This window comes from Marmota marmota, unplaced genomic scaffold, assembly GCF_001458135.2.
Source record: "Marmota marmota marmota unplaced genomic scaffold, marMar, whole genome shotgun sequence".
Lineage (NCBI taxonomy): Eukaryota > Metazoa > Chordata > Mammalia > Rodentia > Sciuridae > Marmota > Marmota marmota.
The window spans coordinates 2,644,251-2,656,626 of record NW_026000211.1 but is presented as its reverse complement, the minus strand read 5'-3'; the positions used below and the strand labels follow the sequence as shown (position 1 = coordinate 2,656,626).

Here is a 12,376-nt window from a genome sequence, read left to right as displayed (position 1 = left end):
CACATAATTTTAAATTTATTTGTAGTCAATGTGATGTCACATCTTTGAAGATAGAGTTTATGTCTTATTCATCCTCAAGTTCCTCGTGCACAGAACAGCATGTGGTACAGGACATTTCTCATGCCATGGGTACTTCATTCTGTTCCTCTGCAAAAGGGGTCCAGACAAACCTGTCCTGTTCAACCTGATTGACATATGAGTCAACATGCTTCACGGTGTTCAGACCTCTTTAAAGGAGACACACGCACACACACAGACTTTGAGTATCTATTTTAAAAGAGAACCAGGAATTAGGCAATCCATTTTTGTAATATATATATATATATATATATATTTTTCAGTACTAGGGTTGGAACCCAAGGCCTCGCACATGCTAGGTAAACTTGCTAACAATCCCCTGCACAATTTTTGTAAAATATTTTTTTAGTTGTAGATGGACACAATATCTTTTTATTTATTTATTTATTTGGATATGGTGCTGAGGATTGAACCCAGGGCTTCATTCATGTGAGGCAAGTGCTCTACCACTGAGCTCCAACCCCAGCCCCAATTTTTGTAAAATATTTTAATGGAGAATTCTCACTTAGAATTACCTCTTGAAGGCACAGAGCTCTATAAAATTCAGTAGTTAATACTTGTTGCCTCCCAATCTGTTTTAATCAGCTTTTTCATTGCTGTGAGCCCCCCATCCCCACCCCCAAAAAAAAAAACTGACAAGAACAATTTTAGAGGAAAAGTTTATTTGGGGAGGTGGCTCACAGTTTCAGAGGTCTTGGTCCATAGACAGTAGACTTCATTCCTGGGCTCTGAGCTGAGGCAGAACAACAGGAAGCAAGTGTGTGATGGAGGAAAGCAGCTGGGAACTTTGCACCAGGAAGCAGAGAGACAGTGAGCCTCTCAACAAGGACAAAATACCACAAAGGCACGCCCCCAGGTGCCACAAAGGCTCCTCCTCCAACTGAACCCTACCTGCCTGCAGTTACCACCAAGGTAATCCCTATCAGAGGAATAATGCATTGATTAAGACTCTCATAACCCAATCATTTCACCTCTAAACCCTCTTCCATTGTCTCACGCATGAGTTTTTTGGGGGACACCCAATATCTAAACCATAACATAATTTATGCCCAACCCAGTGATAAGGGAAAGAAGTAGGTATCTATCAAAAAGCACATTGTTAACTGGGGAAAGACTATGGTGTGTATACAGTTTGAGTTTGTTCCTCAAGGGTTCATGTGTTTGGAGGGTTGATTTTTAGTGTGGGGATGAGACCTTTCAGAGGTGGGACCTTGTGGGAGATCCTTAGATCCCTAAAGGTGCTGCCTTTGGAAGGGATTCAGGTAGTTCTCCTAGGATTCTGAGTTACTTCTCTCAAGAGTGAGTTATAAGGGTCAACTTGACTCCTGAATCACTCCAGCTTCCTCTTGAACAATGAGATCTCTTCTTTCTTCAAATGCTCCTGCCATGATGCCATCTGCTATTAGGCCCTCAACCAGAGGCCCAAACAATGGAGTCACCTGATCTTGAACTCTCAGCCTCCAAAACTATGCTAAATAAACTTCTTTATCTAACAAGTACCCAGACTAAGTTATTTCATTATAGTAACCCCAAATAGGCAAATAGGGGTTATTAATAAGCAGTGATTACTCATGAGCACAATTTTACTATTATCATAATTATTTTTTGTGTAATTAAGTTATCAAAGATATAGGAAAGAAGATCATGTTGTAGAAATTAAAATGCTCAGGAGATAAGTGTGATCATGTAGAAAAATAGAGTAATAATCATCATTTGCTTGGTACCTTGCCTCTTACAAACTGCTTTATCTCATCTTGCAAAGGCTATGAACAAGTCCTTTGATACTATCTTATGCCAATATTATGCTTCCCTGCCAAACCTTCCCTGCCAAACCTTGGGACTTGGGGTACATAAGAAAAGAAAGGATTAATAATGCATTAAAGGGAAAATCTGCCAAATTCATTGGCATAAAATGAGATTTGTTTGGCATTTTAGAAACACAAGAATGTGTCCTGTAAAAGAAGCAGTTGGCCCATATTTTGACTTCCAAAAATGTACCAAAAGTACTTTTTTTCCCCCCAAATCACTTTGGGGTGCATTTTTGTTGTACAATTATAAATGATGAAATTCGCTTACTTGAAACGTAAAGATTCCCTAAGCCCTGGGACATTTGAACCTTATTTAGGGGCAAAACCTAAAATTATTTACTTAAACCACAGAGTGTAAAGTATAATGGGAAAATGTGAAGATATGAGAAGCTGATTAATATTTTATTTAAAACTCAAGTGTACGTTTCTTACAATCCAAACAGATCTGGGGAGGCTTAGCACAGCCCTGTCTCCCTTCCGGTGACCATAACTAAAGGTTCAACTCGGGTATCTCAAGAACAGCCTGACCTAACCCAAGAGCTAGTAAGATAAAATGTTAATGCTGATAAGAATTAGCTTTCACAGCTGAAGACAGCACTACCTACTGGCCCTCCTCCCCCTCCCTCACTCCCTTGCCTCCCGAACCGCCTTTCCTTCCAAACCGCAAGGTTACCTGGATTGCTCTGGAAGGAGAGACAAATATTTAATAGACCAAGAGCCCAGCGTGTACCAAGTCAACTTATTGGATTACACAGGAAGCTAGAAGCATCTAGATAGCCAGGGCTGCAGCCCGAGAGCTGGGCGAGTGCGGCGCGGGCTGGTTCCTAAGCCTTTCCAGATGTGGCCACGGCGAGAGCTTGGCGACTGTCCAGGAGGCCGCCTGCAGTTGGCGCTTCCCGGGGCCGCAGTGCGAGCCGCAATGCCGGCATCCTGAAGGCGCGGGATCCTTCTCCGCTCCCCAGGGACCCACGCCCAGGCAGAGCGACAGCCCGCGGCCAGCGGAGGACGTCTCCAAGAGGAGAGAGCAGAATGGTTGCGGCGCCCGCTCTGCGCTGAAGTCACTGCGGGTGGATGGGGGACCCCGAGGCCCACGTGATGGCTCGGCCCCTGCGAGCCCCTCTGCGGAGGTCTTTTAGCGATCACATCAGGGACTCCACGGCCAGAGCCCTAGATGTTATTTGGAAAAACACCAGAGACAGACGCCTGGCAGGTGAGGGGCGCGAAAGGGGGGAGGGGGCGAGGATGAGAAATACTGGGGGGAAACGACCGCGTTTAATGCGCTGATTCAGATATTAACTCGGACAAGTCGTGATCTTGCCGGTGGGTTAGGTGATGCAATGTTTTTTTTTTTTTTTTTTTTTTTTTTTCCGGTCTCCCGTTCTCTGCTATTTAACGTTTCTGGAGTCTCCGGGGGGTGGGGTGGGGTGGGGATTGGGTTTATTTACTTGTTTTTCTGTAATGCCTTTCTAGTTGTTGGTCTGATTATTTCTGGATAAGGTTTTTATGAGAGATGGAGGGTTTTCTGTTTTTGTTTTTTCACCTTGAAAAGAAAGCAAGGTCCTTTGGACTATCAGGAAATTGGTGGTGATGAACAGTTGCAGGCAAAAGCCCCAAGCTCTGTAGCACAGTAAAGAGTCCTCCTTGGAGCTGGTCAGCCTAAGGTGGCCTGGGAGCAGGAGAGGGCCCTAGCAGGGCTGTGGGTCAGTGGAGTAAGGAGCTACCCAGTGAAAGGCTTCTGGTATTTCCTCTGGCAGCCTGCAGCTGTATCAGGTTCCAGAGGGTATCAGGTATGCCAGAGGCAGGCATTTGAAATATAATAAAACATACAGACAGTGGTGCAATTCAAATATTCTAGGGCTCATGTGACAGCCACCAAATGCAGACTGTGATTGAAGAAATACAGTAAGGAGACAGGAACTTCTGCCTGATTCTGGGTAGGAAGAGGATTCATTAACTAATATAAAGTAGCATCTCACTTTGTGATGTGAAAAAAACCCAAATCCAAGAAAGGCATTCGTTCCAGCAGTTCTGTTTGCTAAGCTGAGTTCCTATGCCATCTACATGGGTGGGTCAAAGACCATGTTTTCTTAACCTTTTTGGTTAATCCACTTGTTTTTCATGTACTGAATGGAGTTCTGAATTGTTAAAAATATTACAAGTGGCCTCCACAGGTCAATACAGCTTTCTGGGCTATATTCTTGATGGTCATTGACTTTCAAGTCCTGACACGACTTGAAGAGGGGAAATTTAAGATTGTGATGGTGATAAAGCAGATTATGAAGATAATGTGCTAGCTGCATGCCATCATAGGCTGTAAGTTTGTTTTGAAGGTATAGAGCAAAATATTTTAAGTTTAACAATTTTATTATTGCTTTAGAATTAAATGTGGTATCTTAAAGCAATCCAATTTTTTCTATCTAATAACAATTTGCAATTAACCAGATGAAGTTTAAGAGATAAGCTATGGAAGTATAAAATGCCCAACTATAGTTGGTTGGCCTCAGAAAGAAAGAGTGATTCCTTCATGGTTGTCTTATTTGATAACTCCATTGTCACAAATGAAAAGATTGTACAAAAGATAACACAAGGACTGGGGCTCTAACTCAGTGGTACAGTTCATGCCTGACATGCATGAGACCCCGGGTTTGAACCCCAGCACCACAAAAACAAACAAACAAAAAAGCAAAAATATCTTATTATGATTTGGTGTTTTAAGAGTAAGACTAATTAAACATGACTGCTTCCAGGACTTCCTCTTAGATTTTTAATGCAATGAATTGCTTTTGACAACTGATGATCTGTGAGAATAAGGTTGAAAGTTCTGAACTATTCTCATTTGTTATAAATTAATTATATATTTGAAGTAAAAATGTAGCAGTGAATATAAACTCATTAGAGAAAAACACTTTGAGAGCAATCATTACTTTGGATGTGTAATGAGAAAACACTTCCAAAGCTCCACCTGTATTTTTGCTGCTTCAGTTCTACTGAGGGAAGAAATTCTTTTATGTTGCTCATGTTCTCGAGGACTGTCAACCTCTTAAAGGCTTTCACATAGTGGAGAATTCAAGCCTATACTTGAAAAGAAAGGACTTCCTCTACAACCATGGACTGATTACTGGAGACCTGGACACTGTTTGTGTCCTCCCTAGTCCTTGGCTCAAGGCTGAAGCTCTGCCAGTGTTTGTCAAATGGAGATTGATCTGGTGCACATCCAAACCTCAAGAGCACTTACTCCCATCTCTTTCCCTCCAACTTCTCTGCTCGCCGCCCTCCCACTGACCGAGCGCTAAATAACAGCTGTTAATTATCCACAAAAAGTCTCTTTTCTAAACAGCAGAGAAAATCTTTATATCATCCCACGGTGCCTTTGCTTGCAGAAGGGAGGGCAGTAGAAAGTCCAAACTTCCCTCTTCTCTTTGAAATTAATGAGGTGACAGGTAAAACGTGTTTGGAAGCCTCTGGAGGAAAATGCTTCTGTCAATAGCACCTGGAATGTTAGTTCCATGATGATTGTTGCTTTCCTGACCTTTCATGACCTTCAACATGTTTCTGAAAAACTAATTGGAGATTTTAGTTTCTTCCACCTGACCAAGAGGTTTGGTTATGAGACCAAGTTTCAAGTTTCTTTGCTAGGTTTTCTCTGTATTTTTGTCTCTGCCTGTCTCTTTGTCTCTGTCTCTTGTCTCTCTGAATCTCCTGGCCCCCATATATATAATTAACAGTTCCTAGTTCTCCATATCCAAATGAAGTCAGGTACAAAGACCATCATTTACCTCTCCCTGTCTTAAACTCCTTTATGTATAAAAACAAAGATCCTGTCTGTTGTTTTTAAGGATCTGCAGCCTTATATAAACAAAATACTGAATTGTCACTGGGGAAAAAAAAAAAAAACCCTTCAGATTGTGAGAAATAACAGAAGAGATTGTCTTTCTTGCATCCCCTTTATGTTTAATCCCTTGTTTCTTCCTAGTTGCAACCCTCAGGAGTTTCTCTTGCACTTGTCTTCTCTACAACCATTATCCCCAGCCCCACAAGTACACTGTCATCTCTCCTAAAAGCAAAGGATGGCATGGAGTTTTCCATGAATTGGAAGTTGGAAGATAACTGTGGTTTACTGAAGTAGCAGACAGCCTTTCTCTGGATGAATCCTGTGTCGTTCTTACATCTCTTCTGGGTTCGCATCAGCCTGAGCAGAGCTCACCTTCTTTGTCTGCTTCTCGAGTGATACGTAGACATCTTGACATCAGGGTGCATTTCATTCCTGAAAACAAAGCAGTCTCTTAATGCCTTCATAGGGGACTTCCTAGCTTTGTGTGTGTGTGCGCGCGCTCACACACCAATGGATCTCTTTAGCATTCTGGCGATGCTTCTGGATCACTTCTCAGAGTAATGTTTTTAGATGTGTAGATAAAATTCAAAAAAACTGTGGGGGGGGACCAATTATAGTGAAATATAGTTGTCAACATAGTCAGACAAAAATAGTGATATGGTAATAAAACATGAATGAGTTATAAAATAGGACAATGTACTTAAAATATAGGAAATTAAGTCTAAACTAAAAAATATTTTTTTCAAGTTTCAATGTGAAGATTGCTTAGCTAGATGAAGGACCATTAACCTCTGCATTACACAGTTATTTTTTTTAAAATTCATCTTCTTGTCACCAGTTGTTATATATAGGGAATACTGGGAAGCAGTGCCCATATCTAGGTCACCAGTGTAGAACCTGCAATTTCCCTGTGTGGTGGTTGAATGACCACATATATGGAGTTGTTCAGTATTTGGTCAGTGAGGACACATGGACAAAGGTGATTAGAAAAATTGCCAATCATGTGGCATCCCTGTAAGGGTTGTCATATGGGTTTGATAATGACCGTAACTGCAGAATACAAATGACTGTAAATGATATTTTATGATATCTGCAACAGCTGCAATGTGATATGGAAAAGCTTGGCTTCTATTGATGATAGAGTCACAGGGACAGCTAATACCCTTATAGGGGCAGGGCAGTTTGCCAATGTTTATAATTGGAGGAAATTCTAAATTTCAGTTAGAGTTTAGGAAAATGGAAATGTAGCTTTTCTTCATCCAAGATCATGGACTCCTCCCTGAATCTATCCATAAGCCATAGATTTAAAAAGCTCTGCAACTTTCAAAGATGTCTAGGCAAAACTTCTCTTAGACATAGCTAGCTGGAATTCCTTAATGGATATTTATTTCTTTCCCTCTGGTGGGGAAATATCCATTCTCTCTACTAGGAAGATATGGCATAGAAAGGGAAAATTCTCAAGTGCCTCAACCTTGAGACATGTGGTTGACACTACAGCCTTAGCTAAATATGTAAGGAAGAAAATCGGAAATGCCTATGAAGAGGGCAAGAAAATTGAGACAAATCTGGATCCAGGGGAGATTCAATGGACATAAATTCTTCAAGTGTCTATATTAGATTGGATTTCCCTGGGATATTTTGCTGGATGTTCAATATCTCCTGTATTTTGGGAAATAGATTTTTACAGTTCAGCTGATCAGGTCTCTAATTCACTAGAAAAACGAGTGTTTGACATGCTTTGCAGTGCATTAGTTCCCAATTCTGTGGGGCATCAAGAATTTTGGCCCATTTCCAGTGAAGGGCAACCACAAACATTGACTCTTGTGAACTGTTTTCTGCTCATTTGGTTCACAGTGAAAAGCAAGTAAGGGCATATGGAATGCCTTTTAACCATGAGTGAGGTATGCCTCAAAATATGCAGGCTCCGCCAGTAAACAAAGACAGCCCAAATCTAGATCTTAAAGAGAGACAACCATTAGGGATGCTTCACGGCCGCTGTGATGTGAGCATGTATCTGTTGAATTACATTTTACTGTTTCAGTAAAGAGAGGACCAAGTTGAGGTTCAGACCAGCTTTGACAAGAGGAAAAATGCAGTATGGTGGCCGAGATTGCTGACTGTGACATTGGACTGCTTGGGTTTGAAAGGTGGCTCAGGCGCTGGCTAACTTTGGGCAAGTCAGTCTGTTTCTCACCAATATAAGGAGGATGATAATGTATCTCTGCCTTAAAATGCTTTTAAGAATGGAATGAGGTGCAATGCAAAATGCTTAGGAGAGCCCTTAGCATGTAATTAGCCCTCCTTTAGTTTTGGTGGTTATAACCCTACTTTGCATTTCTTTATGCCCTGCTTCCTGAGGAGCTTCACCTTATTAGCATGCCACCGCTAAGATTTGCCTAGGGCTTTTGGCGAGAGCAGCTCAACCAGTACAAAAAGAAACAGAAGGTAAAATTTCAGTAGTAAATGTATTTCTTTACTTCTGGAGAAAAACCATGAAGGATGAAAAGGAAGGTATATTTTTGTGCAGACCCTGGGAATTCCCAAAGGAAATGGCCAGAATAACTGTTTCTGCACATTGATGAAGGAATCAGTCCTTGCAGATGAGTTTGTCATGCTAGATATTCGATCTCTGAATGTCTTCCCAAGCAGGTTGGAACTTGCTTTGAAAATTGCTATATGGATGGAGCCAAACATGGAAAAGAGCAGTCGCACCAGCAGGCTTGGGGTTCCAAGCACGTGGCTCAGCTCTGGTATGGGAAAAAGCATGCTCAGTGTCAAGGCTGCCACTTGAAAGGGATATTTTGCACACCTCCCTTTCTGGAGCAAAACTTCTGTGACTTTATTTAAAGTAATATGTACAAATGGTCTTTTGCCCGGAGGTCTTTGTAATTACAACAACTGGGTGTGTCCAAAGTCAAAAGCTTGGTAGAAAGGGCTTATTTATTGATTTGTCACAGATCTGCCTAAGGAGATAAAGGTCCATCATATAGCAAAGACTATATTTAAAAAAAACAAATGCCTCTAGTAGTTCCCTATTCCAGGGGAATTATTTAGACATAGACTAAAGTTAAATGTGAATGGTTTTTGCAATTTCTGATTAGAGTTACTTACTTTTAAAATAATTTGTCACTCTGTGAAGGGAGACGCTGTGCCATCCAGATGGCATATGCTGAAGCTGTTTGTCGGCAGCGATAATAAATGTGGATTGATTCTTCTGTGTTCTTCCTCTGTGGCTCGCAGACAACCACTGATATTTTTTAAGCACTTGCCTGGAACAATTGATGAAAACTTGACCGTGGAAAAGATCCAAGTTATTCATCCTCTGTGATAATTGGACTCATGATGGTAGTACTGTTGTTGCACTTCTCTGAGTCAAAGACTAGTGCTTTTTAGAGTATAAATTAAAGATTTATCAGCGGCAGAGCGCTCGCCTAGCACGTGCGAGGCCCTGAGTTCAATCCTCAGCACCACATAGAAATAAATAAGTAAAGGTATTGTGTCCAACAACAACTAAAAAAAAATAATTAATTAAAAAAAAAAAAGATGGCATTTACCAGTAGGTAGCACCTTCATTAGAATATGTTCTTTAGGAGTGCCTACTGAGGACCAGAGCCTGTACTAAGACCTCTAAATGCATTTCCTCATTCATTTTCTTTTAAATAATCCTAAGAAATAAATACTACTTTGGAACCACTTAAATTAGGGCATTTTTCAGGAATACCTTTAAAATCTATTGATTAGTATTCATGGACAAAGCTTGAATGTATCCAAACCTGTCAATCATCATTTATTAATGTCACAAATATTTATTGAGCATCTATTATATGCTGAACACTGTACTGAGTCCTGAATGACAAACAAAACACAGTCCTTGCCTACCTCCCATAAATGTGATGCCTGAATTCTACCTTTGAACTCAAGGAGCACCAGCCTGGGCCAGGTAAACTCTTTTTTATTAAGGAAGAATCACAGTGTGTCTCTTGGATGCTGAGAAGTGTCTGAAACTCATCAGCAATAGGAAACCTTAACCAGTGGTTCTCAGGGGCAGCAGAAGACGCACTTGTAAGGGGCAGTATTAGAAAGGTGTATATATGGCTTTTAAAAATATGTGCAAAAGATTTGTCCTATGAAATTAACTAATCTCACAAAGTGCTATGCAATCATATCTTTTATCCTCTCTTAAACCATAGATGCTGACCTGCTTTTAAAGTGTAAGTATACTAAAGTCTAAAATATGTCACCACCTAAAATAGGGTGCTCCTATCTGATCCAGAAGTCAGAATGAACTAAAATAGAAGTTGCATTTTAAACATTTCAATTTACATATGAGATTGTTCTCAAGGTTTTCACAAATAAAGATTATAGAGGTGAAACAGATCGTCCTAAGTCTTTTTTTTAATTTTGTATATTCTAATTTGTTATATATGACAACAGAATGCAGTTCAATTCATATTACACAAATAGAGCACAATTTTCATGTCTCCCCCATAGAATTTCTTACAGAATCAAATTAAAATCAGGATTCTTTTATTTTTCCTGATATTAATTGAATGAAGGTCTTTCTATTTTGCATTTTTTAAAAAGTAAATAAAAAGTTTTAAGTGTATTGTATTAAGAATATAGCATAATCATTTTATTCATTGTTTATTATCATCAAGGTTAGGTTGTACTAAGTAGAAAAATACTTGATAAAATGTAAATATTACATATACAGTCATAGTGAAACAATTCAACAACTCCATAGGTAATATCACCTCAAAAAATTCTAACCTATTTCTAATCAATGTCATCCTGGTTTGGTTTCAGTAGTTTGAAAATTGGTTATGTGTTCAATGCCGGAGGTTTATGAAATGAATGAGAAAACTGTCAAAGAAGATACAAATTTATGTTGACACTGCTTTGACCAACTTTCCCATTTTAATTAAGGCACATTTTGAATATTAACAATATCTGCAAATGTTATGGTCTCACTTTTTTTCTTAGAGGCAATTTCACTTGCTTGTTCCAAAGCTTGCTTATGGCGGTTGCTTAGTATTACTAGGCAAAGGATGGAAAGAAAACAGTGAAGTTTTAAGGTTAAGCATTTTTGTCTTCAAATAAGGAGCCCAGGGACAAAGTATGGGATATTGTTCATACATTGTGCAGTCAAGAAAGCAGACATAACACTCCCTGCAGCAAAGGGTACCGAAGCGGGTTTTTATACTGAATGGACATAACCTCTTGTCATCTCCAAACTAGCTAATGTTGATTGTTCACTAACTATGTGAAAGCCCTGTGATGGGTGATGGGAAAGATACAAACTTAAAATTGTCTCTGGACTCTAGTAGCTGTGATGCTATTTAGCCAGAAAAAAAAAAAAAAAAAGGCTTTTTTAGAAATCAAGTCTCTAAAGCATGATTTGACAGGTCGCATGAGGTACTTACTGAGCTGATCAATATCTATTCCTCCCTCCCTTCTCTCTCCCACCTTTTCTCCCTTCTTGTCTCCTGCCCTCCCTGTCTGTGCTCCCCTCCTCCCTAGTCTTCCATCTCCTCTTTGCTGATTGAAGGTTCCACTGTCTAAGCACATTAAAACCAAAGGATATCCATGGTATACTTCACCATTCCTGTTTTCTGTATTATGTCAGGGGCATGCTAATTCTGTGCCCTTAGGAGCATTTGATTTAAAAGTGAAAACTTCCTTGACACACCAACTTTAAACTTTTAACATCACAGTTATCACCTTTTCACTATTGCCCAGGGAAATGAAAACGTTCGACTCACTGTGAAGAGATGCTTCTATGCCACTGTAGGATCTGACGCTATAGTGATGTGATGTGTGTTAAGGGGTATGGGGAGAACCCAGGAGGGCGGTACTCATGTTTTAAAGTAAATTTTATATATATTCTTTCATAGTAGCATTGGTATGTTCAGCTAGCCAAATTATTTGGATGGTCCTCAACCTTTGAAGAAGTTCCTACACTAGTAGCTTCATTTATGAGTCCGATTGCTCCTTCCACTGGAGAAAAAAGAAAAGAAAAAGAATATATAAGGTACCCCACTATGATTTTTTTTCCAATATGACATGGGAAAAGGTAAAGCATGCCTTTTCTGAGAACATCAAACACCCACACCTTGCCCCCAGCGTGGACATACCTGAGACGTGTCTAGATTGAAAGTCCCGTATGGACTTCAGAGTGGTAGCAGAAAGTGAAGAGATTGAAGGACCTTCTCATGATTTGCCAAGGACTGGCCTTGCCTCCCTATTAGCAAAAATACCATAGTGTTGAACTCAGTTCTGTGACAGAGGGGTGTCAGTTTTGATCCTGATCACCAATTAATAAATCAGTTCAATCAAGAAGTGAAACACTCTTATAAAAACAAATTAGTGACTTTGGGGTAATGAAAATCACTAAGATATAGTGAAAAACATGGCATATCAATGATGGATGAAGTATTGGTTAGTGACCTCTGAACATCCAGATACCATAATTGATGCCATAATATAATTCACTTTCTTTCTCTCTCCTGTCTCCTTAGGGAATTTATTATAAACCTGAGCACATCTAGATAATTGTATACACACACACACACACCACACTCCTCTCAGGAATCACATGACTCCAAGGAATTTCTCTTCATTAAAGATTCAAAGTTCCTGATTTATAGGATGCTGGTAT

General features: G+C 39.9%; 1 protein-coding gene across 7 annotated transcripts in view; it reads left to right on the top strand.

Moving 5' to 3' along the window:
* Positions 1 to 12,376, top strand: part of Dlc1 (DLC1 Rho GTPase activating protein) — a 389,714-nt gene that overhangs the window by 217,537 nt on the left and 159,801 nt on the right. The window contains exon 1 of one of the 7 annotated variants that reach the window (XM_048791802.1): positions 1,302 to 3,096. The exons of 5 other annotated variants lie outside the window; for them this stretch is intronic. In XM_048791802.1, the coding sequence (XP_048647759.1) occupies positions 2,958 to 3,096 (139 nt within the window). In that variant the 5' untranslated portion in view covers positions 1,302 to 2,957. Of the gene's footprint in view, positions 1 to 1,301; positions 3,097 to 12,376 lie in introns of those variants that run through there. One more of the 7 variants, XM_015486037.2, reaches the window with a different exon arrangement.